The following is a 27,802-nucleotide window of genomic DNA, read 5'->3' as shown; positions in this document are numbered from 1 at the left end:
GCAGCAGAAGAAGAAAAGACGCACTGACGCTCCCGACAGCACCTTCGACGTGCATATTTGTGGGGGAGGAGAAAGAAGAAGAAGGAGGACGCGACCCCTCAACCCCATCCTGGAAGGAAGACATGATGGCTTCCTTTGCATCGGTAAGTTCATCTTGACATTTCCTTTCTGCGCCGTTGACGTGCCTTTACTTGCCTGGGGGTGGGGGTGGCAGGCGGTGGGTGTGTTTGGGGGGGGGGGGGTTACAACGTTGACTTTCAATGAGCTTTTTGAATGGGAGTCTATGATGGTCAGCTCTATGTGTGTGTGTGTGTGTGTTTGTCTATATAAATGAGGACTGTAACAATGGGTTCAGGGTGGACGATACACTTAGGACGCACGTTGAGTGGGTGCATCGCGCACTGCATGATGAATGCATTTTTATTTGAATGTAATTATTTATTTGAATTTGTATACAAGTGAGGACCGTAATAATATATTCAGGATGGACCGTCCATACACTTAGGTTGCACGTTGAGTGGGTGCATCGCGCACTGCATGATGAATGCATTTTTATTTGAATGTAATTATTTATTTGAATTTGTATTCAAGTGAGGACCGTAATACAGTAATTGGTTCAGGGTGGCCCATACAGTGAGGACGCACGTTGAGTGGGTGCATCGCGCACTGCATGATGAATGCATTTTTATTTGAATGTAATTATTTATTTGAATTTGTATACAAGTGAGGACCGTAGTACAGTAATTGGTTCAGGGTGGGCTATACACTTAGGACGCACGTTGAGAGGGTGCATCGCGCAATGCATGATGAATGCATTTTTATTTGAATGTAATTATTTATTTGAATTCGTATATAAGTGAGGACCGTAATAATTGGTACAGGGTGGGCCATACACTTAGGTTGCACGTTGAGTGGGTGCATCGCGCACTGCATGATGAATGCATTTTTATTTGAATGTAATTATTTATTTGAATTTGTATTCAAGTGAGGACCGTAATACAGTAATTGGTTCAGGGTGAGCCATACAGTGAGGACGCACGTTGAGTGGGTGCATCGCGCACTGCATGATGAATGCATTTTTATTTGAATGTAATTATTTATTTGAATTTGTATACAAGTGAGGACCGTAATACAGTAATTGGTTCAGGGTGAGCCATACAGTGAGGACGCACGTTGAGTGGATGCATCGCGCACTGCATGATGAATGCATTTTTATTTGAATGTAATTATTTATTTGAATTTGTATATAAGTGAGGACCGTAATAATATATTCAGGGTGGACCGTCCATACACTGAGGATGCACGTTGAGTGGATGCATCGCGCACTGCATGATGAATGCATTTTTATTTGAATGTACAGTAAAGTCTCGTTATATCGATATTCAAGGGAGTCCGAAAAAATATCGATATAACCGGGACTATCGATATATCCGACCCTGTTTGCATGTCATTTTCTCCGTGCGTGCATAGAAATAGTATCGATATAACCGGGACTATCGATATATCCGATATCGATATAACGAGACTTTACTGTAATTATTTATTTGAATTTGTATACAAGTGAGGACCATAATACAGTAATTGGTTCAGGGTGGGCCATACACTGAAGATGCACGTTGAGTGGGTGCATCGCACGCTGCACGATGAACGCAATATTATTTGAATGTATTTATTATATGTCTGTATTTATCCGGGCATGGGACCAGCACACGAATATATTTATTCAGTTGAATTTGTACATCAGTGAGGATCGTAACAATGGGCTTGAGGTGGACGATACACTGAGGACGTGTGTCGAGTGGGTGCATGGCACGCTGCATATTAACACATTTGTATTTGCTATTACTTATTTATTTGAATTTGTATATAAGTGAGGACCGTAAAAATGGGTTCGAGGTGGACGAAACACTGAGAACGCATTGCCCATGAAATGTGCTGTCCAGAAAGTCCATGTTATCTCTGTCTTTGAGTCTATCAATACACACACACACACACACACACACACACACACACACACACACACACACACACACACACACACACACACACACACACACGCACAGATCTTGTCTTCCCCCACAATTTGGATTGAAATTGTATGAGTCACGTGAGACCCCCCCACCATCCCCTCACCCCCTTCTCTCTTCCTACATGCTTCAATCTGCCATGTTGGCTTCCTCATTTCTTTGCAGCCTGTCATCTTCTTCCTCTTCGTCATGCTCATCTTTTTTTTTTTTCTTTTTCTGTAGTGTCGTTGCATTCGCACCGCGCGGGAGTGTCCTTATGAGTAACATGCTAGAGAGATGCTCGCCGGCTAATTGGATTGGCCACGAGAGGCCAAGGGACATGAGGTGGAATTTGTCTGTGTGGGAATGAGCGCATGGAGAGGAGGTGTGTCTGTCTGTCTGTCTGTCTGTCTGTCGCAGGGATGACTTCAAGATTTTTTTTTGCGGTTCCCAGAGCTTGACAAAAAAATATTATCGAAATGTATTTTTAAGATTTTCAATAAAATGCTGAAGGGGCTTAACAGCAGCCACATAGATTGCCTCGTCCTCACCATATAGCAAAAACGTGTATATTTGTGTGTTATTATGATTATTTGTGTGTGAAGTAAAGTATGACTTTATGCCTCGTCCTCACCATATAGCAAAAACGTGTATATTTGTGTGTTATTATTATTATTTGTGTGTGAAGTACCCACGATCCTGCCAAAAACTGGAAAAAATTAGAAATGTGCCATTTGAAAGTGATTTGAGTGAGCACAGGCTCCAAAAAATTGTGTCCTAAAATCAATTTTTTTATGACTTTAATAAATATTTTTTTCCACATAGATTTCTGATGCAGTGTGTTCTTGTTTTCCTAATTATGTGTGGCCTTTATTGTAGAGACATGCCATTTGAAAGTGGTTTCTGAGTGAGCACAGGCTCCCAAAAATTTTTGTGTCCTAAAATCCTATTTTTACGAGTTTAAAAAATATATTTTTTTCATGTTTGAAATTGGGTTCCCACGGGTCAAATCCTTCGCACACCTCGTCCTCACCATATAGCAAAAACGTGTATATTTGTGTGTTATTATTATTATTTGTGTGTGAAGTCCCCACGAGCCTGCCAAAAACTTGGAAACATTCAATTTAAAAGTGATTTCTGAGTGTGAACAATTTTTTTAATCAATTTATCAATGTATTATTTTTTTTTCCATATTCGAAATTGGGTTTCCACGGGATTGTGTGTGTGCTTTCAAAATTCATAGTTGCGCCAATTGTTATTTTTCGACCCCGCCTTCTCTACCAAAACAACAATAACAACAACAATCCCAGTATTATGATTATTATCATTATTTTGTTTTTTGCTTGTGTGCGTGTGTGTGTGTGCGTGCGTGCGTATGTGTGTGCGTGTGTATTTGTCTTTCTTATCCTTGTATGGCACCCGCCTTGACATGCGGTCATTATTATGGTGACATTTAGTCAATGAAAATGCCAGGATGAGGTCCTTACCGCATTCGACCATGTGTGAGTGTGCGTGAGTGTGTGTTCTTGTGGGCTCTTGTTCTTCTCTTGGGGTAGCACAACCTTAAATGACATACCCGTGGGGACATTATTTGGACTTGTCCACTCAACAGTAATGTCCAGATAAGTGTGTGTGTGTGTGTGTGTGTGTGTGTGTGCGTGCGTGTGTGTGTGTGTGTGTGTGTGTGTGTGTGTGTGTGTGTGTGTGTGTGTGTGTGTGTGTGTGTGTGCGTGTGTGTGTGTGTGTGTGTGTGTGTGTGTGTGTGTGTGTGTGTGTGTGTGTGTGCGTGTGTGTGTGTGCGTGCAGTGATTCATTGCTGTTTCGGGAAGCTGTGTCGATGAGTAATTCAAGCAGTGGTGGGGGTGGTGCTTTATTTATGTGATATATTTTTATTTTGACATTTTTCCTCATTTTTGGAGCATTTCAAATTTCACGTCGCCCCCACCACCCGCTCCCCCTCACCAAGTCTTGCCTTTTGTATGTTTCATTGAAAATGTCTTCTGGGTATGAATGATTAAATGGAGAAAGGGCGTCGAGTGTTTGCGCCATTGTTTGTGTTTTTATATGATGTCGTTTAAAATGAAGCCCAAAAGAAAAACAGATGAACTCATGACGTTAGTATAAAAAGCACATGCTGTGTTCAAGGGTGGAAGCTTTGTGAGATATTGTGCAGGCTTGTTTTCTTAAATAATGCCAGGGATCAGTAATGCACGGTGCAGTTTCCATGGCAATGGCCGACCGATTTATAATAAAACGACAATTACAAGTGGTTGTGGCTTCTTTTCCCGACAGTATTATTAATTTTTTTCCACATTAATTTACACGATATTGAATTATTTGGGGGGTTTATTGTGAAATATAATATCATGGTACAGGGAAAAATAATGGCGGAAAAATTACTATATTATTTGTTTATATATATCATAATTCAATATCACGGAACAGGGAAAAATAATGACAGATAATTTTTTTTTGTTTATGTATTGCATTATTTGGGGGTTTTATTGTTCAATATAAAATCATGTAAGAGTGAAAAATAATGGCAGAAAAATTACTATATTATTTGTTTATATATTGAATTATATGCTCAATATATAATTTAATATATAAACAAATAATATTGTATTTTTTCTGACATTATTTTTCCCTATTCCGTTATATTATAATTAACAGTAAAACTACAAATAATTCAATATATAAATAAATAATGTAGTAATTTTTCTGTCATTATTTTTCACTCTCACATTATATTATATTTCACAATAAAGCCCCAAATAATTCAATATACAAACAAATAATATAGTAATTTTTCTGTCATTTTTTCCCTGTTCCATGATATTATATTTAACAATAAAACCCCAAATAATTCAATATACAGACAATATAGTATTTTTTCTGTAGTTATTTTTCACTCTTCCATTATATTATATTTCACAATAAAGCCCCAAATAATTCAATACACAAACAAATAATATAGTAATTTTTTCTGCCATTTTTTTCCCTGTTCCATGATATTATATTTCACAATAAAACCCCAAATAATTGAACATACAGACAATATAGTATTTTTTCTGTATTTATTTTTCACTCTTCCATGATATTATATTTCACAATAAAGCCCCAAATAATTCAATATACAAACAAATAATATAGTATTTTTTCTGTATTTATTTTTCACTCTTCCATGATATTATATTTCACAATAAAACCCAAAATAATTCAACATACAGACAATATAGTAATTTTTTCTGTGATTATTTTTCACTCTTCCATTATATTATATTTCACAATAAAGCCCCAAATAATTCAATATACAAACAAATAATATAGTATTTTTTTCCCTGTTCCATGATATTATATTTCACAATAAAACCCCAAATAATTGAACATACAGACAATATAGTATTTTTTCTGTATTTATTTTTCACTCTTCCATGATATTATATTTCACAATAAAACCCCAAATAATTCAACATACAGACAATATAGTAATTTTTCTGTCATTATTTTTCACTCTTCCATTATAATATATTTCACAATAAAGCCCCAAATAATTCAATATATGAACCAATAATATAGTAATTTTTCTGTCATTATTTTTCCCTGTTCCACGATATTATATTTCACAATAAAACCCCAAATAATTCATTTTATAAACAACAAATAATATAGTCATTTTTTTCTGTCATTATATTTCCCTGTCCCATGATATTTACATGTACAACACATATTGTATGTACATATATGTTGCACATATCCTATTTTGGGGGTACCACTCAATCCGTTTAAAATTTGCCACGGTCAGTTCTCACATCCTTTTTCTGGGATTGCGCTGTTGTTGCAGAAGCCTTGATGCTCAACTATGTTGTGAGACGTAGCGGAGCGTCGTAGCAACGACAGACGAACACACACCTACTCAGAAGAAGCCCTTCGGTGGAGACAATGAGAGACTTGGTCCTGACTGTGATCGTCCTTTTGCCTCTGGTGAGTAGCGTTGCGCTGATTATGTGCATGTGTGTGTGTGTGTGTGTGTGTGTGTGTGTGTGTGTGTGTGTGTGTGTGTGTGTACATAATTTAACTGTGCTACAGTCATACCTTGGCTTAGGAACTCAATTGGTTCCCAGACAGAGTGTCTAAGAGGAAAAGTGTGTATCCCAAACATTAATGTCCCATAGGAAACCATTAAAATGAGAATAATCCGTTCCCAGGTCCATCAACACGGATCAACATGAAATTTTCAGACCAAACAAAGCACCCAAAATTTTGTGTGTCGCTTTCGGGGTCAGGGGCGTTCCAGACGTGACGTCACGTCAGGCATCGTCATCAACTCGGAAACAAGGCTTCCTGAATATTCAGAGTCTTAAAATGTAAAATAAAGCTATATGTGGTGGAATGTTTGTAAAATACGTTGAGTAGAAGTCATTTGAAGTGTTTTTACAAATTCTGGACATAACTTGTCAGGGGGTGTCGGTTGTCCTTTAAATGGAAGTGCTCTAATATTTTGCACTGGTGATGCGCCGTCATTAGGGGGAATAAAAAAAAAAAAACAACCAAAACCCGATTTTACAGCTCATTTCAAGCCAACATCACGTCGTAATCAACGCAATCAGCTCACTTTCCGCTCCAATCTGCCAAATGCAACAAAAAAAGAAGAAACTCCATTTTGGCTCAGGATGCGTCCTTTCCCCTTCCTCTTCTGTCTGGATGAAGTGACGGCCGAAGCATATCTTTTTTTTTTTTTTGGCTGACTCATTGCTTTTTCTGAATTAACCTCAGTCAGCCCCCCCCTGGGCTCAGTGAGACGCAAAGCGACAGACTGTGAACGCAGCAGTGCCTCCTTTTTTTTTTTTTTTTTTTTTGTGATTAATGATTGCGCTTATCCATGGCCTGTTTTTCATAAACGAACCCACACGGGCTTTTGCCTTCGAGAGAGGAGAAGATTCATTGTTGCTAGGCAGCAATGCAGCAGAAGCATCCCCGTTGTGTTTTTATATATATATATATATATATATATACATATAGATAGATAGACTGTATCTCTATAGAGAGAGAGAGAAATGCTAGACATCGCTAACTATCTAGATAGATAGATAGATAGATAGATAGATAGATAGATAGATAGATAGATAGATAGATAGATAGATAGATAGATAGATAGATAGATAGATAGATAGATAGATAGATAGATAGATAGATAGATAGATAGACCGAGAGATAGCTAGCTAGGTAGCTAGATAGGTACAGCGATAGATAGCCAGGTAGCTAGATAGATAGAGATATAGCTAACTCGGTAGCTGATAGACCGAGAGATAGATAGATAGATAGATAGATAGATAGATAGATAGATAGATAGATAGATAGATAGATAGATAGATAGATAGATAGATAGATAGATAGATAGATAGATAGATAGATAGATAGATAGATAGATAGATAGATAGATAGATAGATAGATAGATAGATAGACCGAGAGATAGCTAGCTAGGTAGCTAGATAGGTACAGCGATAGATAGCCAGGTAGCTAGATAGATAGAGATATAGCTAACTCGGTAGCTGGATAGATAGATAGATAGATAGATAGATAGATAGATAGATAGATAGATAGATAGATAGATAGATAGATAGATAGACCGAGAGATAGCTAGCTAGGTAGCTAGATAGGTACAGCGATAGATAGCCAGGTAGCTAGATAGATAGAGATATAGCTAACTAGGTAGCTGAATAGATAGATAGATAGATAGATAGATAGATAGATAGATAGATAGATAGATAGATAGATAGATAGATAGATAGATAGATAGATAGATAGATAGATAGATAGATAGATAGATAGATAGATAGATAGATAGATAGATAGATAGATAGGTAGCTCCATATATAGAGAGGGATATCTGGCTCGAAAGATAGCTAGCTAGAGAGATAGCTAACTATAGATTCTACAAAGACAGCTAGCTAGAGAGGTAGGTAGCTACATATACAGAGAGATAGCTAGTTAGGTAGCTAGATAAATAGAGATATAGCTAACTAGGTAGCTAGATAGATAGAGAGATAGCTAGCTAGGTCGCTATATAGATAGAGAGATAGTTTGCTAGAGAGATAGATAGATAGCTAGCTAGATAAGATGGATGATGGATGGATTGATAGATGGACAGATAGATAAATAGACAGACAGACAGAGTTAGCTAGATATATGCTACATAGATAGATAGCTACATAGATCGAGAGTTAGCTAGTTAGATAGATCGGGAGATAGCAAACTAGATAGATCAAGAGATATCTAGCCAACAGGATAGATCGAGAGATAGCTACTGAGCAGGATAGAGAGAGAGAGATAGCTAGCCAGATAGATCGAGAGATAGCTAGCTAGCCATATAGTTGGAGAAATAGCTAGCTAGCCATATAGTTGGAGAAATAGCTAGCTGGCCCGATAGATTGACTGATAGCTAGCTAGCCAGATCGATCGAGAAATAGCTAGCTAGCCATATAGTTGGAGAAATAGCTAGCTAGCCAGATAGATTGACAGATTACTAGCTATCCAGATAGATCGAGAGAGAGCTAGTTAGCCAGATAGATGGTGAGATAGCTAGCTAGGTAGGTAAGGGGACGGCGTGTGTGTATGCATAGTGTATTCACAGATAAATATAGGGATATACAATTACATACTGTATGTATTAAAAAAAAAACAAAAGGAACCACAACAAAATTGTGCTGCAGGGCGACATTTTTATATATTTTCGAAAGTTAAGCACCCCCTAAAATAGACGCTCTGTCAGCAGACCACCAGCGTGAGTTTCAAGGGTCAATTCACATCTGGCTGGCGCTCTGGCAGCCCCACGGATAATAAAAGCGCCATTTTGATGTGGCAGTCCGCTGCCCCACTGGCCCTTCACCTCAGCCGTGGTTGGCAGAAGGCGGCGTTTGACACACGCTAAGTACATGACAACGGGAGGCCAAGGTTAGCTGGAGAGCAAGGTGGATGCTGCATGTCAAGATGGCAACACTTGTGGAGGTCAAGGGGCGTGATGGTGACAGGGTGAGGCTGTCAATTCATGACATGCTGTTGATAAAACATGAGTCACTGGAAAATTGTCTCTCAAAAGTAGCGCTCTCTATATTAATTCATTAAAAAAAATCATAAGACACAGCAAATTTTATTAGCCTTCCATGCATGTTTTTGGAACGTTACAGGAATCCCAAATACCCACAGAAAACCCATGATGGCGCGGGGAGAACACGCAAACTCCATATAAGCCATATTTAGCTCCACAAATGAGGGCCTGACTTCACCAAGCCTTTAACTCATTCACTGCCAGATGATGTGCAAAAACATGTCCGCCCACTCCGGTGCCAGGGTTATTGTCATTGTCACTCAAATTCCAGGAATCACACAAGTTTTAGGACTACATAAAAATTGAACGCAGCATAAGAAACCTTAGACTCTCTTCTTTCATCAGAAAAAAAGAGTTAATTCCTAAGTTATATGTGTCTGGAGTTATCTGAGCTTGAAATGGGGGCAGCTGTACAAAATACAATATTGATTTATATAGCGCTTGAACAACAGCTTAAGCTGGAACAAAGCGCTAACATGGACAAAAGGCAAATGCTGCCACCTTGTGGAAAAGAAATTACATAGCCAGAGGTCTGGCCAGCGCTTTATCGGCAGCCAAGTATGAAAAAACAAACCCGAACAAATTCGATAATAATAATAATAATAATAATAATAATAATAATAATAATAATAATAATAATAATAACACATTTAATTTATCAGCGCCTTTCAAAACTCTCAAGGTCACTTTACAGTCACAGGATCAGTTTTTCTGTGGGTGAGCAGCGGCAGCCACACGCGCCAGTCTTCACTCAATTCGTTGACTCAACTCAGAATAACTCAAATACATAGAAAGCTAGCTAGAGAGCCAGCCAAATAGCCAGAGAGCTAATAGATAGCCAGCCAGATAGCCAGCTGGCTAATAGACAGCCAGTGAGATAGCTAGACAGCTAATATAGCAAATCGATAGCCAGCTAGGTTTTTTATTAATATTTAGAATCCTTACACTCTCTTCTTTCATCAGAACAAAAAAGAGTTAATTCCTAAATAATATCTGTATGGAGTTATATGAGCTTGAAATGGGGGCAGCTGTACAAAATACAATGCAATACATCCATGTTGGTTTATATAGCAACAGCTGAAGCTGGAACAAAGCGCTAACATGGAAAAAAGGGAAATGCTGCCCCTTGTGGAAAATAAAAAAAAAACTTTGCCAGAGGCCATAGCCAGCACTTTATCGGCACCCAAACAAGAAAAAAAACCCAAAATCCGAACTAATTTGTGAATTTGTCATTTGGTTCAGGTGGCGTCAGAATCGGAGCACTGCATTATTCAGCGAGAACATGACAAATGCATGGAGCGGATGGACATGCACGACCCAAACGACGACTTGGATATGGGTGAGTTTGTCGCTGTTATTAGCTAGATAGCTAGTTAGTTAGTTAGCCAGCTAACAGGTATTTAACAGATAGCTAGCCAGCCGGATAGATACCCAACAGATAGCCAGAGAGCTAGCCAGATAGCCAATGGATAGCTAATAGATAGCCAGCTAATAGATATTTAATAGATAGCTAGCCAGCTGCATAGCTAGCTAATAGATAGCTAGCCAGCTGGATAGCTAGCTAATAGATAGCCAGCCAGCTAGCTAGATACAGTTTTGAAAGGTGCTTAGAAATAGCAACAGTTGAAGCGGTTACAAACCGCTAACATGGACAGGAGACGAATGCTGGAAGGGAAAAACATTACCAGAGGTCTGGCCAGCGCTTTATGTGCACCCCACTCCTGCAAGAAAACCCAAAATCCGAACAAATTCGAATCTCAATTCCCGAATAAATTGCAGTAACGGGGTCGAGTGGGTGTTGCACCTTTACCCGTAGCGTATCCAGCGATGATGCAGTGCTTTATTGGCAAACCCCGTGTGCCTCATTTCACGCCGATTTGCCCTTTCAAAGTAATTGGCTTCCTGTCCGGATCACCACATACAGGCCAAACACATTAGGGAGAAGAGAAAGGTCTACAAACACACACACTTTGGCGTACGTCCGCGCTACGTACTCCGTGTTCTTCGGATGAAAGTGTCATGAGAAAAATGCATGCGAGTACACTTGCACACGCCGCTGCCTCACGTTAAAACTGCTGGATGGGGAACATCTGGAGAAAAAAATTGCTGGAAGGTGCTAAAGGTGAAATATGTAGAAGAAGAAGAAGAAGAAGAAGAAAGACAATCAAAACTAAATATTTCATGTTTTTTGGTTTATACTGAAAAATAAGCATTTCATAAAATATATGCTCTATAAAGATATGTACATGTACGTACAACTGGAGAGAATATTACATATGTTACTACAAAAAGGCTTGTATGTTCCATGTTTCATAACTTGAATGTCCGTAAGTAGGGGAGTGTCTGTATTACACATAAAACGCACAACAAACTAATAAATAACCAATTTTCAAATTTGAAATCAATAATAATGACTCGTTCGTAAGGTGAATTCATTCGTAAGTTGATTCACTGCGATATTTTGTATGACACATATGTTTTATATACAGTAAATATGTTTTAGTTTTATATAAATACATGTTTATGGCTTGTATAAGTAACATGTATTTGTACTGAAAAAAACATTGAATAAAATATATGCTCTATAAAAATATGTACATGTACGTACAACTGGAGAGAATACTACATATGTTACTACAAAAAGGCTTGCATGTTCCATGTTTCATAACTTGAATGTCCGTAAGTAGGGGAGTGTCTGTATTACGCACAACAAACTAATAAATAACCAATTTTCAAATTTGAAATCAATCATAATGACTATCGTTCGTAAGGTGAATTCATTCGTAAGTTGATTCACTGCGATATTTTGTATGACACATATTTTTTATATACAGTAAATATGTTTTATATAAATACATGTTTATGGCTTGTATAAGTAACATGTATTTGTTTGTACTGAAAAAAACATTGAATAAAATATATGCTCTATAAAAATATGTACATGTACGTACAACTGGAGAGAATACTACATATGTTACTACAAAAAGGCTTGTATGTTCCATGTTTGATAACTTGAATGTCCGTAAGTAGGGGAGTGTCTGTATTCCGCACAACAAACTAATAAATAACCAATTTTCAAATTTGAAATCAATAATAATGACTGTCGTTCGTAAGGTGAATTCATTCGTAAGTTGATTCACTGCGATATTTTGTATGACACATATGTTTTATATACAGTAAATATGTTTTAGTTTTATATAAATACATGTTTATGGCTTGTATAAGTAACATGTATTTGTTTGTACTGAAAAAAACATTGAATAAAATATATGCTCTATAAAAATATGTACATGTACGTACAACTGGAGAGAATACTACATATGTTACTACAAAAAGGCTTGTATGTTCCATGTTTCATAACTTGAATGTCCGTAAGTAGGGGAGTGTCTGTATTACACATAAAACGCACAACAAACTAATAAATAACCAATTTTCAATTTTGAAATCAATAATAATGACTGTCGTTCGTAAGGTGAATTCATTCGTAAGTTGATTCACTGCGATATTTTGTATGACACATATGTTTTATATACAGTAAATATGTTTTAGTTTTATATAAATACATGTTTATGGCTTGTATAAGTAACATGTATTTGTTTGTACTGAAAAAACATTGAATAAAATATATGCTCTATAAAAATATGTACATGTACGTACAACTGGAGAGAATACTACATATGTTACTACAAAAAGGCTTGTATGTTCCATGTTTCATAACTTGAATGTCCGTAAGTAGGGGAGTGTCTGTATTACGCACAACAAACTAATAAATAACCAATTTTCAAATTTGAAATCAATAATAATGACTGTCGTTCGTAAGGTGAATTCATTCGTAAGTTGATTCACTGCGATATTTTGTATGACACATATGTTTTATATACAGTAAATATGTTTTAGTTTTATATAAATACATGTTTATGGCTTGTATAAGTAACATGTATTTGTTTGTACTGGAAAAAACATTGAATAAAATATATGCTCTATAAAAATATGTACATGTACGTACAACTGGAGAGAATACTACATATGTTACTACAAAAAGGCTTGTATGTTCCATGTTTCATAACTTGAATGTCCGTAAGTAGGGGAGTGTCTGTATTACACATAAAACGCACAACAAACTAATAAATAACCAATTTTCAATTTTGAAATCAATAATAATGACTGTCGTTCGTAAGGTGAATTCATTCGTAAGTTGATTCACTGCGATATTTTGTATGACACATATTTTTTATATACAGTAAATATGTTTTATATAAATACATGTTTATGGCTTGTATAAGTAACATGTATTTGTTTGTACTGAAAAAAACATTGAATAAAATATATGCTCTATAAAAATATGTACATGTACGTACAACTGGAGAGACACCCATATGTTACTACAAAAAGGCTTGTATGTTCCATGTTTGATAACTTGAATGTCCGTAAGTAGGGGAGTGTCTGTATTACACATAAAACGCACAACAAACTAATAAATAACCAATTTTCAATTTTGAAATCAATAATAATGACTGTCGTTCGTAAGGTGAATTCATTCGTAAGTTGATTCACTGCCATATTTTGTATGACACATATGTTTTATATACAGTAAATATGTTTTAGTTTTATATAAATACATGTTTATGGCTTGTATAAGTAACATGTATTTGTACTGAAAAAAACATTGAATAAAATATATGCTCTATAAAAATATGTACATGTACGTACAACTGGAGAGAATACTACATATGTTACTACAAAAAGCCTTGTATGTTCCATGTTTCATAACTTGAATGTCCGTAAGTAGGGGAGTGTCTGTATTACGCACAACAAACTAATAAATAACCAATTTTCAAATTTGAAATCAATAATAATGACTGTCGTTCGTAAGGTGAATTCATTCGTAAATTGATTCACTGCGATATTTTGTATGACACATATGTTTTATATACAGTAAATATGTTTTATATAAATACATGTTTATGGCTTGTATAAGTAACATGTATTTGTTTGTACTGGAAAAAAACATTGAATAAAATATATGCTCTCTAAAAATATGTACATGTACGTACAACTGGAGAGAATACTACATATCTTACTATAAATATGCTTGTATGTTCCGTTGTTCGTAACTCAAATGTTTGTAAGTAGGGGAGTGTCTGTATTACACCCGAGAATGCACAACAAATTCATGAATAACCAGTTTTCAAATTCAAGAATAATAACAATTTGAAATTTTTAGTTCACAATTTAGCAAGCATCGTGGTACTTTACATGCTAGATTTGCTTTCGTGGGCCGAATAAAATGATGTACCGGGCCAGATTCGGCCCCCGGGGCCTTACCTTTGACACCTGTGCTGTACATTGATATGCTAACTTTTCCAGGCTGGATGAATCCGGCTACGTAGACTTTCTCATCGCTGCATTCACGTCGCCTGACACCTATTGTCCCCCACAGCGTGCCCTTGGATGTGGGACAACCTGACGTGCTGGCAGGCGGCCGACGTGGGCGAAGTCGTGGTGGTCAACTGCCCCGAGTTTTTCCACGATCTGATGGGCCCGGAGGACGGTAAACCAAAAGATTCTTTGCCATATTTCCAATCCCAAGGTGGGATTTTCTTTTCACATTGACTTTTTTTTTTCCTCCCATGCAGAGATGGGCCGAGTGAGTCGCAACTGCACAGAGGATGGCTGGTCCGAACCGTACCCTCACTACCTGGACGTTTGCCTCTTTTACGACAATGCCACGAAACCGGTGAGGTTCTCATCCTCATTTGGGCTCATGTCAATATCACACACTTTATGTCTTCTTTTAGGACATGTACTATGCCTCAGTCAAGGCCTTGTACACGGTTGGCTACAGCACGTCCCTGGTATCTCTCACCACTGCCATGGTCATCCTCTGCAGGTTCAGGTGAGCATGAGAAACGAAGAAGATTTGGGCCTGAACCATATTGATTTTGATTTTTGTACAGGTTTATTGCAGTCAAATTGCAATAAACCTGTCACCATGCATGCCAGTGCAGTGATATCTCATCTTACGAACTTAATCGGTTCCCAGAAAGTGTGTGTAAGGCGAAAAGTGTGTCTTCCAAACATTAATTTCCCATAGGAAACCATTAAAAATGAGAATAATCCGTTTCCAGGTCCACATAAAACATAATTTCCCACTAAATAAGCCTTAAAACTACACAAAATATACCTAGTTGTATGTATAATAAATGTACTTTTGTATTGTAATTAAAGAAATAAACTGTAATGTATAATAAAGTCGTTTTATTGACCTTTGTGATGGTCGTTGATGTAGTTGCCTCTCAATGATATCAGAGTGAAGTTGTCGTGCTTTCTCGGCAATAATACCCTCACTCACACTGTCCCCTGCTAGCTGCCTTTCATGAATCCAAATCAACAGACGTTTTTCAACCTATTCTATCGCCCGAGACCGTTGCTAAGACAACACAGAAACACCCTTAGCCACACGTAGCAATGGTCGACTTAGCATACTGGACGCTAAGTTACACAAACGCACAACTCGTTCGTGTTTTTCGATGACCTCCTTCTTCTCCTCTTTGGCTTAACACTAGTCTGTGGTGGGGTCTTTTTCGTTCCTGTAAAAGCAAAAGTACTCCACTCGATAACAAACCACATCTGCACTGAGTCCACGCAAACAAAGTGGGTGTGGAAAAGTAGTCCTGCAGCCACGGTGGCGCTGTTCGGCCATGTTGTTTGGTATTCTTCCGCCGAAAACTAGTCCGCCAGCCATTGTGGCGCTCCGTGCGTTTCCCGAAAACTAGTTTGTATGCCAAGATTACATTCTCGCGAATTTAATGTACGTCAGGCAAAAATTTCATTAGCTAAAGCGTTCGTAAGATGAGGTATCACTGTATAGTATAATTAGATGCTAAAAAATATACAAGTTATACTTCAATAAATCGAATTCGGCACGGTCCCATTATTTTAGATAATGCGTTTTCTTCCCGTTTAGGAAGCTCCACTGCACCAGAAACTTTATCCACATGAACCTGTTTGTGTCATTCATGCTGAGAGCCATCTCTGTCTTCATCAAGGACGGCGTCTTGTACGCACAGGAGGACAGCGACCACTGCTTTGTACATACGGTCAGTTGGATTACCATTTGCAACCATTTTATATATATATATATATATATATATAATACATTTTAATTCAAGCGCCTTTCAAAGCTCTCAAAGTCACTTTACAGACAAGCATAGATACATTTATAAATAAAATACAATTATAAATAGAAACAAGACATAAAGCTACACAGAAAATGTGATATTTGGGGGAAAGTGAAGAGCAAAATGAAGAATAATCCGATCAAGGCTGGACACTTTCAATTCGTAACGAATCGAAACGTGCAGCAGTTGCATCAAGTCCTTCTACGCCACCTGCTGGATACAAAGAAAAACACAATCACGACGAACAAGTATCAGATTCAATGCCTTGAACGTAACGTACTTGTCGTTTTATCGAATTAAAAATACTCAAGTATTGTCATTGCCAATGCAAAACAAGTTATTTTGTCACGGCAACAAAATATAGTCCGCTCTAAACAACCGCGATGAATGGAGCTAATCGGCGATGCTAATGAGCATGTTGCTCTTCACCTCAAACGAACATAACCACAATGGCAACAGCCCATTCCGTTGTCGTGTTTTATTTTATAATTAGCAGGACATTCAACATTTGCTATTATGAAACGCCAGTATGACGATACAATATTTAAAATTATATTTAGAGATCGTTATTTTCAACGTTTAGAGTCCAGCCGTTTCAACCCCTCCCCCTTTTGTTTTTTTTCTCGCTAAATGGCTGGCAGACATTACGTGATTTTAAAGTTTTACACCGGGGCTCCTTTTGTGCAGTTTGACTTAAAGTTACCAAAAACAAATGTTTGTGCCTGTATTTAAAAAAAAAACACGACCTCTTTCAAATTTGACGTTTTTGAAAGCTGGTTATTTTCAGCAAGAACCCCACGTGACATACAAGCTGTCACTCAAGATATTCGACAGTAATTTGTCCACAAGTTTTGACTTTTCATGACATTTTACAACTGTTCTCGTAGCACGAAGGAATATATTTTAACCATGTTTTGTGGTTGTTGTTTTTGTTTTTGGTTTATTTGTTAGTTTTATTTCGAAAGCAAAGCCCCGATGAATCTTTACTATTGTTTGTCTGCTCATGCAGGTGGCGTGCAAAGCCGTGATGGTTTTCTTCCACTACTGCGTCATGTCCAACTACTTCTGGCTTTTCATTGAAGGTCTCTACCTTTTCACTTTACTGGTGGAGACATTTTTTCCCGAGAGACGATATTTCTACTGGTACACCATCGTGGGATGGGGTAAATCCTTTTATATCATATTTGTATATTTCTATATTATATTTGGAAAATGTTTTTCATTCATTGGGGGTGCACCTTATACTCCGGTGCACTTTATACACTGGAAACTACAGTACAGTGATACCTCGGTTTACAAATCCCTTGGTTTAGGAACTTTTTGGTTTACGAACGTTAAATTTATGAAATGTTTACCTTGGCATATGAACTTTACCTTGGCATACAAACTTTTTTCATACACGGAGCTGCGTCAATGTGTCATTCGCGAACAAGCCCGTTCTTCTAACAAGAAAATGTCAGCTGACTGTTTTTGTCCTCTATTCCCCGCCCCCAGTCTTCGATTAAAGCCACGTGATTGGTCAAGAACGCAGCAGTGAGCGGAGGTGGTTTGAACATTAAAGAGACAGGCAGACGACAGAGAGAAAATGGTGAAATTTGAACTCGTTTCAACTCTGATCGAAAACTTCATTCATAGTTCAAAGACAGAGTGTAGACTGCAAGGTTAAAATATGCCATCAATGGCGCTCTACAAACAACCCGCACAAGCCATCTGTACACTTGATGCAAAAAGCTATCAACCCAGCTAAACAGAACACAATTGATGAGGAACAAGGTAAAATTAGCGCAGAGAAAGCACCTACAGGGATCATTCCTCAAGATGGTGAAAGAAGAAGGCTACCTTCCTCATCAAGTGTTAAATGCTGATGAAACCGGCCACTCCATTCCATCAAGCCATCAATGACCATCGTAAAGGTAAATAAAACGACTTTATTATCCAATACAGTTTATTTTTTTAATTATAATACCATAGCACATTTATTATACATAAAATAAGGTATATTTTGTGTAATTTTAAGGCTTAGAAAATTTGTCGAAAATTGTTTTATGGGGACCTGGGAACGGATTATTCTCATTTTAATGGTTTCCTATGGGAAATAATTTTTTGGGATACACACTTTTCGCCTTACACACTTTGTCTGGGAACCAATTAATTTCGTAAGCCAGGGTATCGCTGTATATTATCCTGTAAATATTTTCTTTTTCATTCTTACTTTCAGTAACGCTATTAAATGAATGTGCATTTTTAACAGCAGTTGTGATGGCAAATCATTTTATATTCATCACTAAATGTGATTTATATACCGTATTTGTATGTATTAAAATGTAAAAAGTTTTTATTCTCCACTCTGTTTCAACGATGATTGATGAACATTGTGTCTGTTTTCTTTCGAACAGGAACTCCGACAATTTGTGTTACCGTCTGGGCCGTGCTGAGGCTCCATTTTCATGACACAGGGTAAGCTCTTGTTCCTACATTTATCTACCTTACTGAATCAATAGCGGTCATTCATTACAAAGGCATAAAAATAGCCTTCTAACGATGTTTTTTGTAATAATAACAATAATAATAATAATCACTCAATTCGGAATAACTCAAATAGATAGAAAGCTAGCTAGGTAGCTAATAGGTAGCTAGCTAGATAGCTCATAGACAGAAAATAGATAGCCAGCTAGGTAGCCAATAGATAGCTAGCTATGTAGTCAGCTATGGAGCAGCTAGGTAGCCAGCTAGACAGCAAATAGATAGTTAGCTAGGTAGTGAGCTAGGTAGACAGCTAGATAACCAGCTAGATCGCCAATAGATAGCGAGCGAGGCTAGCCAGCTATGATTTCCTTCTTTTTTTCCTTTCGGCTTTTCCCTTCAAGGGGTCGCCACAGCAAATCAGTGTCCTCCATCTTTAGAGGTTTGATCCGCATGTTTGTTTTGGCCGAGCTTTTACGTCGGATGCCCTTCCTGACACAACCCTCTGTATTTATCCGGGCTTGGGACCGGCACAAGAAGACATATGTCCCTTTGTGGCTACAGTACAAGCAACTCGCTCAGTAAAAGGCTCAAAAACCAATAATTAAATAATTAATTAAAAATAACCAAAAATTATAATAATAAATTATAATAAAAAAATTATAATAATTAAAATTGAAATTTCAATTTCAATTTCAATTTCAATTTCAATTTAAAATAATAAATTATAATAAAAAAATTATAATAATTAAAATTGAAATTGAATTTAAATTTAAATTTAAATTTCAATTTCAATTTCAATTTCAATTTCAATTTCAATTTAAATTTAAATTTAAATTTAAATTTAAATTTAAATTTAAATTGAAATTGAAATTGACATTTAAAATTAAAATTACATTTAAATTTAAATTTAAATTTAAAATTAAAATTAAAATTAAAATTAAAATTAAAATTAAAATTACATTTAAATTTAAATTTAAAATAATACCTAGCTAGCTAAAAACATTAAACAGCAACTAAAGTAAAAAAAAATAGAGCACAGCTAAAAGGCAATTTTTAGTATTTCAAGAGAATATATATGTAATATTTTTCTCCTCAAAAGTGTAAACAGTTTTAGACAGGCACACTAACATATGTCAAAGGAACGTGCATGTAAAATTGTCGATGGTTTCCTCCTCTTCTTCCTTTAGGTGCTGGGATACAAATGAACACACTGCTCTCTGGTGGGTGATCAAAGGACCCGTGGTGGCCTCCATTATGGTATGAAAGAAGCTCCTCACAAAACATCCCCAATGTCAGGCTCACCTGAAGACATTATGTAATCACTCGATGTGCTTGCTGTCTTTTGTTGTTTTTGGGGCTTTTTTTTTAGATCAATTTTGTCCTTTTTGTGGGAATTATCATCATCCTGGTGCAGAAGCTGCAGTCCCCTGACATTGGCGGCAATGAATCCAGTATTTACCTGTAAGTAAAAGGGAATTTGTAATAAAAAAAAAAATATTTTACATGGATGCACTTTTTTTTTGTCCATTTGTAAAACAGCTTTTTTGTCATACGTCATTTTTTTGGGGGGCGGAAGGAATAGGATGAACAATGCAAATTATTTGCATAAAGTATCTTTCTGCAAATAAAATGCGCAGAGCGTGTGTATCATGCGTGATCATGAGCGTGTCCTTAAAGACGTTGTCTTTTGTTGTGATGTTGTGTTGTCTTTGTGCTGTGTAGCAGCTGTGCTCAGAAATGCTTCAGTGAGCCCTCACAGGCTGTTCAGCATTCGTGCAGGATGTCAGAGTTGTCCGCCATCACGCTGTAAGTGTGTGTTTTGTCGCAAGAGTGTGTGTGTGTGTGTGTGTGTGTTATGTTTGCATGATATACTCGAAATCATCCCAGGGACCTCGACCAATTTATGACACACACGCTTTAGGCCGGCCGGGTGGGTCGTCTTAGCCATGACCTTGTGCTTCTTGGACCTAAGATCACTTGGCATTGAACAGTCGCCCAACTGGAATTGTATAGTCCAGGGGTGTCAAAGTCATTTTTTGCCGCGGGCCACATTGTAGTTATGGTTTCCTCTCGAGGGCCGTTATGAATTTGGGGAAGTCATTAGAATGTTTAATCCCCTCCACATATTACATATAGAGCGCATAAAAAATTAATGAATAACTAGTTTTCAAATCTGAAGTCAAGAATAATGACTGTTGTTATGGTTTACATCCAAAAATATGAAATTTAGGTGTGGATTTTAGCAAGCATCATGGAATTTCACACGTTTGATTTGTTTTCGCGGGCCAAAAAAAATGATGTGGCGGGCCGGATTTGGCCCCCGGGCCTTGACTTTGACACCTGTGGTATAGTCTGTCTCTTTGCATTTTTTTTTTGCTGATGATACTAGTGCAGCGTGTTCGACCGGAAACAAATTCCTTGTGTGTTCTACATACTTGGCAATAAAGATGATTCTAATTCTGATTTAAAAGACAACCGACATCACTTTTTTGTTTCCGAACTGACATCAGAAAAAAAACGTTTTATAGCATCTAAAATACCCAAAACACGCAGGATGATATTTTTAGTCAAATGCAAAACACCAATAAAAACGACTGTCATATATATATATATATATATATATATATATATATATATATATATATATATATATATATATATATATATATATATATATATATATATATATATATATATATATATATATATATACACACACAGTAAAGTCTCGTTATATCGATATCGGTTATATCAATAGTACTGCTTATTACAATACTATTTCTATGAACGCAAGAAGAAAATGTACATGCCGCAGGATCGGATATATCGATAGTCCGGTTATATCGATATTTTTTCAGACTCCCGAGAATATTGACATAACGAGACTTTACTATATATATATATATATATATATATATATATATATATATATATCGTTATATATATATATATATATCCCGGTTATATATATATATATATATATATCGATATATATATATAGTATTATATAATAGTACTATATAGTTATATAGTATATAATAGTATTATAAGTATTATTTTTATTATTATTAGCTAATATATACAACTATTATTATTTTATATTACATCCCAGCTGTCTTTGGGCACGAGGCGGGACAATATTAATTATATATATATATAATTAATATTATATATATATATATATATATATATATATATATATATATATATATATATATATATATATATATATATATATTGTTGTATTGTATTTTTTATTATTTATTATCATTATTATTATTATTAATATTATTGTCCCTCCTCGTGCCCGAAGACAGCTGGGATAGGCTCCAGCACCCCACTGCGACCCTAATGAGGATAAGCGGTACGGAAAATGGATTATTATTATTAGTAGTAGTAGTAGTATTAGTACTACTTGTAGTATTAGTACTACTAATACTACTATTATTATTATTATTATTATTATTATTAGTAGTAGTAGTAGTAGTAGTAGTAGTAGTAGTAGTAGTAGTAGTAGTTGTAGTCGTAGTATTATTATTATTATTATTATTATTATTATTATTATTATTATTAGAACTACTACCAGAGAGAGAGAGAGAGAAAGAGAGAGGGGGTTGGGATGGAGTGATAGATACCAGTCTTTTATTTGACATTCAATTAATTTCATAACGTTTATTCATGCATTTATAAATGTTTTTTTGTTTTTGTTTTTGTTTTTGTTTTTGGGGGTATAGAATCCTACCGGTACTTTAGAACTGCTTTCATTGCGTGTGTATGTATCATCCTGTATTGTCTTTTGTGTGTCCGCCATCATGTCCCGAGTTATTTGTTGCATTGTTATGTTGTACAACAGCTTCAACGTGACCACACATACACACACACGGCCTCATATTACTGATAATAAAATCTTGAGTTTGTTATTGTGGTAATAACAGTGCACCAAGCGGCACATTTTGTAATATACTGATCTAGTCTGTGTGTGTATTTGTGTGAATGTGTGAATGTGTGTTTTGGCAGACGTCTCGCACGTTCTACCCTCCTGCTCATCCCCCTGTTTGGAATTCACTACACCGTCTTTGCCTTCTCCCCGGAGGACGTCAGCAAGAGGGAGCGTCTGGTCTTCGAGCTGGGCCTCGGATCCTTCCAGGTAAACGTTTAACAAGTCACATGACATGACATCAAACTTGCTCGGTTGTATGTATTGTGTTTGAAATAAAAATGTCTCTGTTTGCCCCCCCCCCCCCCCCACACACACACACTATGCAGGGCTTTGTGGTCGCCGTCCTTTACTGCTTCCTAAACGGGGAGGTAAGCTGCCTTTTCGTCCTTTCAATATAAAACACATTAATAATAATAATAATAATAATAATAATAATAATAATACATTTAATTTCTAAGCGCCTTTCAAAACTCTCAAGGTCACTTTACAATCACTGGATTTTTTTTTTTTGTGTGGGTGAGCAGTGGCAGCCATTCGCGCCAGCGTTGACTCTACCCGGAAGTAGCACAGCAGCAAAGTTATGAAAGGAAGAGGAAAGGAAAGAAAGAAGTCGAAAACAAAATTATACTTATGTCATGACATTTTATAATAATACATTTAATTTCTAAGCGCCTTTCAAAACTCTCAAGGACACTTTACAATCACGGGATTTTTTTTTTTTTTTTGTGGGTGAGCAGCGGCAGCCATTCGCATAACACAGCAGCAAAGTTATGAAAGGAAGAGGAAAGGAAACAAAAAAAATAAATAAATAACAAATATAACAACACAAAGACACCCTCTTTGTGACATGAAGCAGTTCTAGGTGAAAGAGGAGAGGATCAAAGTGTCCTTTTCAGCAGTGGATCAGGGACGTCATGCTGGAACGTGCACGTCGACTACAAACAAAATGTTGAAAAGCAAACACGAAGCTATAGTTGACGAAAAGAGATTGTTTCACATCTCCTGTCCCACGTAAATCCGCTTCAATTCCAAGTCGCGACTTGTGGAAATATGCTGGGAATTAAAAAAAAAAAAAAGAGAACGGGATCGGACGGCATTGAATACAGAGTGAACGGATGAACATTTGACGTTGCTAAAAATTAAAAAAAAAAAGAGTCGATACCTAAAGTACATGTAAAAATGACCTTGTGAAGTTTCTCCCTGAAGGTGCAGTCGGAGATCAAGAGGAAATGGCGCAGCTGGACGGTGAACCGATACTTTGCTGTAGACCTGAAGCAGCAGAGGCACCCGTCGCTGGCCAGCAGCGGCGTGAACGGTGGGACGCAGCTTTCCATTCTGAGCAAGAGCAGCTCCCAGATCCGCATGTCCAGCCCGCTGGCGGAGAACGCCAACATCAGCCTGCCTACCTGAGCGTGTGATCACGTCACCTCGCCGTCTGACCGGCCAGCCATCTTGAATGAATCCACAGCGGGCGAAAGACACCAAAATGGCTCCCCTTGGCTCATAAGTACTTTTCACTTTTTTTTTTTTCCTTTCAACGGTGCGCTTGGGTTTTAATTCAAATCAATCAAAGGAGTCATTTTAATAGTTTGCCTTTGTCTTTTTTTGGTTACATTTTAATCTAATTGAATTGATTCAAATACAGTATGTGTACCGTAATTTCCCGACTACAGAGCGCACCTGATTATAAGACTCAGCCAGTACATTTTTAAAGGACAAATATTTTGTACATACATAAAACGTACCCGACTATAAACCGCATGTTTATAAAGAAATACGGGACACAGAAAATGTTTGCAAAGCTTTTTAATAATAATAATAATAATAATAATAATAATAATAATAATAATAATGCCATCCCCTTTCAAATTGCTGATGTGGACTGCAAATTTCCCCATTGTGTGACAAATAAAGATTTTCTGATTCTGAATAATAATAATAATAAAAAAAATAATAATAATAATAATAATAATAATAATAATAATAATAAAAGTAATAGCATCCCCTTTCAAATTGCGGCTATCGACTGCAAATTTCCCCATTGTGGGATGAATAAAGGTTTTCTTATTCTGAATAATAATAATAATAATAATAATAATAATAATAATAATAATAATAATAATAATAATAATACCATCCCCTTTCAAATTGCTGCTGTGGACAGCAAATTTCCCTATTGTGTGACAAATAAAGATTTTCTGATTCTGAATAATAATAATAATAATAATAATAATAATAATAATAATAATAATAATAAAGGCATATCCAATCCAATCCAATCCAATAATACTGATCATGACAATAATAATAATAATAATAATAATAATAATAATAATAATAATAATAATAATAATAATAATATCGTAAACATTTCATTTTTAAGCACCTTTCAAAACTCTCAAAGTCACTTTACAGTCACAGGATAAGCTTTTCTGTGGGTGAGTAGCGGCAGCCACACGCGCTGACGTTCACTCAACCCGGAAGTGACTCAAATAGATAGAAAGCTAGCTAGCGAATACATACAGTGATAATAAGAAAGTCTTTAGTAGTCCCGCAATGGAGAAATTTACATAAAACCTTTTCCTAATCATGAAGCCAAAACCCGACCCGAAAAATGCTCATCGTGTAAGTGTTCCTCCCATTCGACTTTTTTTTTCTCTTTATTTACAATCAGCCGTAAGTACTAAGTATGTCAAAAAAAAAAACCCACATCAAAAACTACACCCCAAAATTAATTGCGGATTTTGTAAATATTTTGAGAGTAGACAAGTTCTATCTGTTTTAAGGATTGCATTTACATCATAAATATTGTCACGTAATGTCGTCCCAAAAAACACAAAACAAAATGGAGTCCTAACCTTCTTTCTTGAACTCAAGATGGCGGACTGTTAAAGTAGACTTAGTGCCAAAATGAATGACTTTTCTATGAATTCTTATACATCTACAGTGCAATAGAGCAGTGCCGTGACTTTTTATTGACTTCATCTGCAGCTTTATACACGTCGTACAAGGATATCAAACACCCCTTTCACACACCCCATGTCGACAAAAAGTGCCTCGTCCTTCACTCATTTTTATTTGTTTACAACAGACGTTGACAAAAGCCATTTTCCGCATTGAATGTACAGTGTTGTGCTTTACTCGCCATGTTATTGGTTTTTTTTTTGTGTGTCATGATGAAGTGCTACCATCTTTTCAGGTTCATTGTCTTCTATTTATTTTTTTTTCACATAAACTCTAAACAGTGATCCCTCCCTACTTTGCGGTTTAGTAAAAAAAAAACGTTACATAATTAAAAAAAAAAAACGGCTGAATGACTCAGAGGTTTGTACATGGTTGTAGCTTGATTGGTTCCCAGTGCTGACGTCACTCAATGACAGCAGGATATAATAATAATAATAATAATAATAATAATAATAATAATAATAATAATAATAATAATAATAATAATGCATTACATTACATTTTAAGCGCCTTTCAAAGCTCTCAAAGACACTTTACAGTCACAGAAAAGCATGAGTACTATAATAAATACAATACAATCACAAATAGCATACAATAAATAAAATATTATTATATAATTATAAATAGAAACAAAAGAGAGAGCTACACAGAAAATGCAATTTTAAATAGGTGGGTTTTCAAATGGGATTTATTCCATGGTTTATCACCTAAGTTATTATTATATAATTATTGTATAACTCTACTTTGCGGATTTTCATCTATCGCGGGTGGTCCTGGTTCGCATTAACCGTGAAAACCGAGGGATTACTGTAGTACATATTAATATAACATTTTCTAAAGATACATATTGTGAACTATACTTCATTTTTTTTAAACGTCACATCATCTTCATTAACCCTCTCAAATTAAAATGTAAAATAAATACTGTAGTTTTAGATCACTAACATTACATTTATGATATCCAGTACCAGCGTCGTGTGCAGTGGAATCTTCAATTTCAAAATATATTATAACCCACCCATACGAAATAATGTAAAAAATGAATCATCTTCACACCTAAATCTGTACAGTCAAAAGTAACATTTTCTCAACTGTCAAAAATGTAAAAAAAAGTGACCATTGCCATACCTGTCAACCTGCGAGACATTGTAACCTTACTAACGGCTCAATTTTTCCTTACCGAGAAAAAAACAAACAAACGCGTGTGTAATATTTCATTGCGCAATTTTATGAACAAAATTTCACATGTAAACATGAATACTTTTAACAAGTTACAACATATTTCCAGCAATGATAAAGTATGTTCGTTGTTGTAGAGGATTGTGGCTTTTTTTTCAATCTTATGATGTATAATGTCGATAAAAATGTGAATGATATTAAGGCGGGGGGAAAAACACGGTAAAATGTTTAATTTAACTGATTTCCAAATGAAATTCCACTTGACCGGAACTCGTCTTCTCGGAACTTATTTATCCTGTCGAGATTTTTCACACGGACTTGTTTTGTTGGTGGTCGACTTAACTTTTTACGACTTATAATTAAAATTACTGCTAATATTTAATGACAAAAACGCAATCGAAAATATTTCAAAATTATATTTAACAGTTTTTGCGGTTCCAGAACAAACTTTCTTGTATGCCGTACACATCTAAAAATGTGCAAAAATCGAATACAGAAGACATCAAAATACGTCCGGTTGACAGGTATGCATTGCGTTGTTTGATGACGTAATAGGCTCGGCGCTTTTATATTACATACGGTTATTGCTGGAATTAATACATGGATGTTTACAGTAGATAAGCTGACAGGTCATGTTTTTCGGTGTTTTTCTTGAATGTCTCGCAATATTCATCTTATTTGCATTATTTTATGCGAGTATTGGGGGGGGGGTTGCAGTTCTTACGTGCACTATCGCCGCCAGCTGTCATTCTGAGTCTGAATGCAGCTCAGATGCTAACGACCATGTCTCAAAGCTGTTAGCTGTATACGTGTGCTGTTTTATGCCTGTCACAAGAGGTCAGTCATGCTTCTTTTACATTTGTAGTAGTTGGTGAATGGGGTGACGTCGCTAAATTAGTACGTATACACTTCATCGAGCTATTCTTTGCACAAACGAGGTCACGATATGCCTAGCTA

The 27,802-nt window shown here is 36.2% G+C and overlaps 1 protein-coding gene across 3 annotated transcripts; it reads left to right on the top strand.

The window, feature by feature from the left end:
- Nucleotides 1-3: 3 nt before the first annotated feature.
- LOC148891146 (pituitary adenylate cyclase-activating polypeptide type I receptor-like) lies at nt 4-24,508 on the top strand. 3 transcript variants are annotated; one of them, XM_089009176.1, is made up of 15 exons: nt 4-143; nt 5,851-5,990; nt 10,358-10,454; nt 14,556-14,666; nt 14,752-14,852; nt 14,914-15,011; nt 16,083-16,215; nt 17,306-17,459; nt 18,693-18,753; nt 19,950-20,019; nt 20,132-20,223; nt 20,485-20,568; nt 22,780-22,909; nt 23,029-23,070; nt 23,909-24,508. In XM_089009176.1, exons 2-15 carry the CDS (start codon nt 5,949-5,951, stop codon nt 24,110-24,112), a joined length of 1,419 nt encoding a protein of 472 aa, XP_088865302.1. In that variant the 5' UTR covers nt 4-143; nt 5,851-5,948; the 3' UTR covers nt 24,113-24,508. The 3 variants fall into 3 exon arrangements, with proteins under 3 accessions (XP_088865302.1, XP_088865301.1, XP_088865303.1); XM_089009175.1 differs by having other exon boundaries at nt 23,896-24,508; XM_089009177.1 differs by lacking the exon at nt 20,485-20,568.
- Nucleotides 24,509-27,802: the final 3,294 nt, after the last annotated feature.

The sequence above is a fragment of the Hippocampus bargibanti genome, linkage group LG11 (genome assembly GCF_051943395.1).
Source record: "Hippocampus bargibanti isolate YZ-2025 linkage group LG11, ASM5194339v1, whole genome shotgun sequence".
In the NCBI taxonomy this organism is placed as follows: Eukaryota; Metazoa; Chordata; class Actinopteri; order Syngnathiformes; family Syngnathidae; genus Hippocampus; species Hippocampus bargibanti.
The sequence above is the reverse complement of the archived record's forward strand: the minus strand, read 5'-3'. Positions and strand labels throughout refer to the sequence as shown.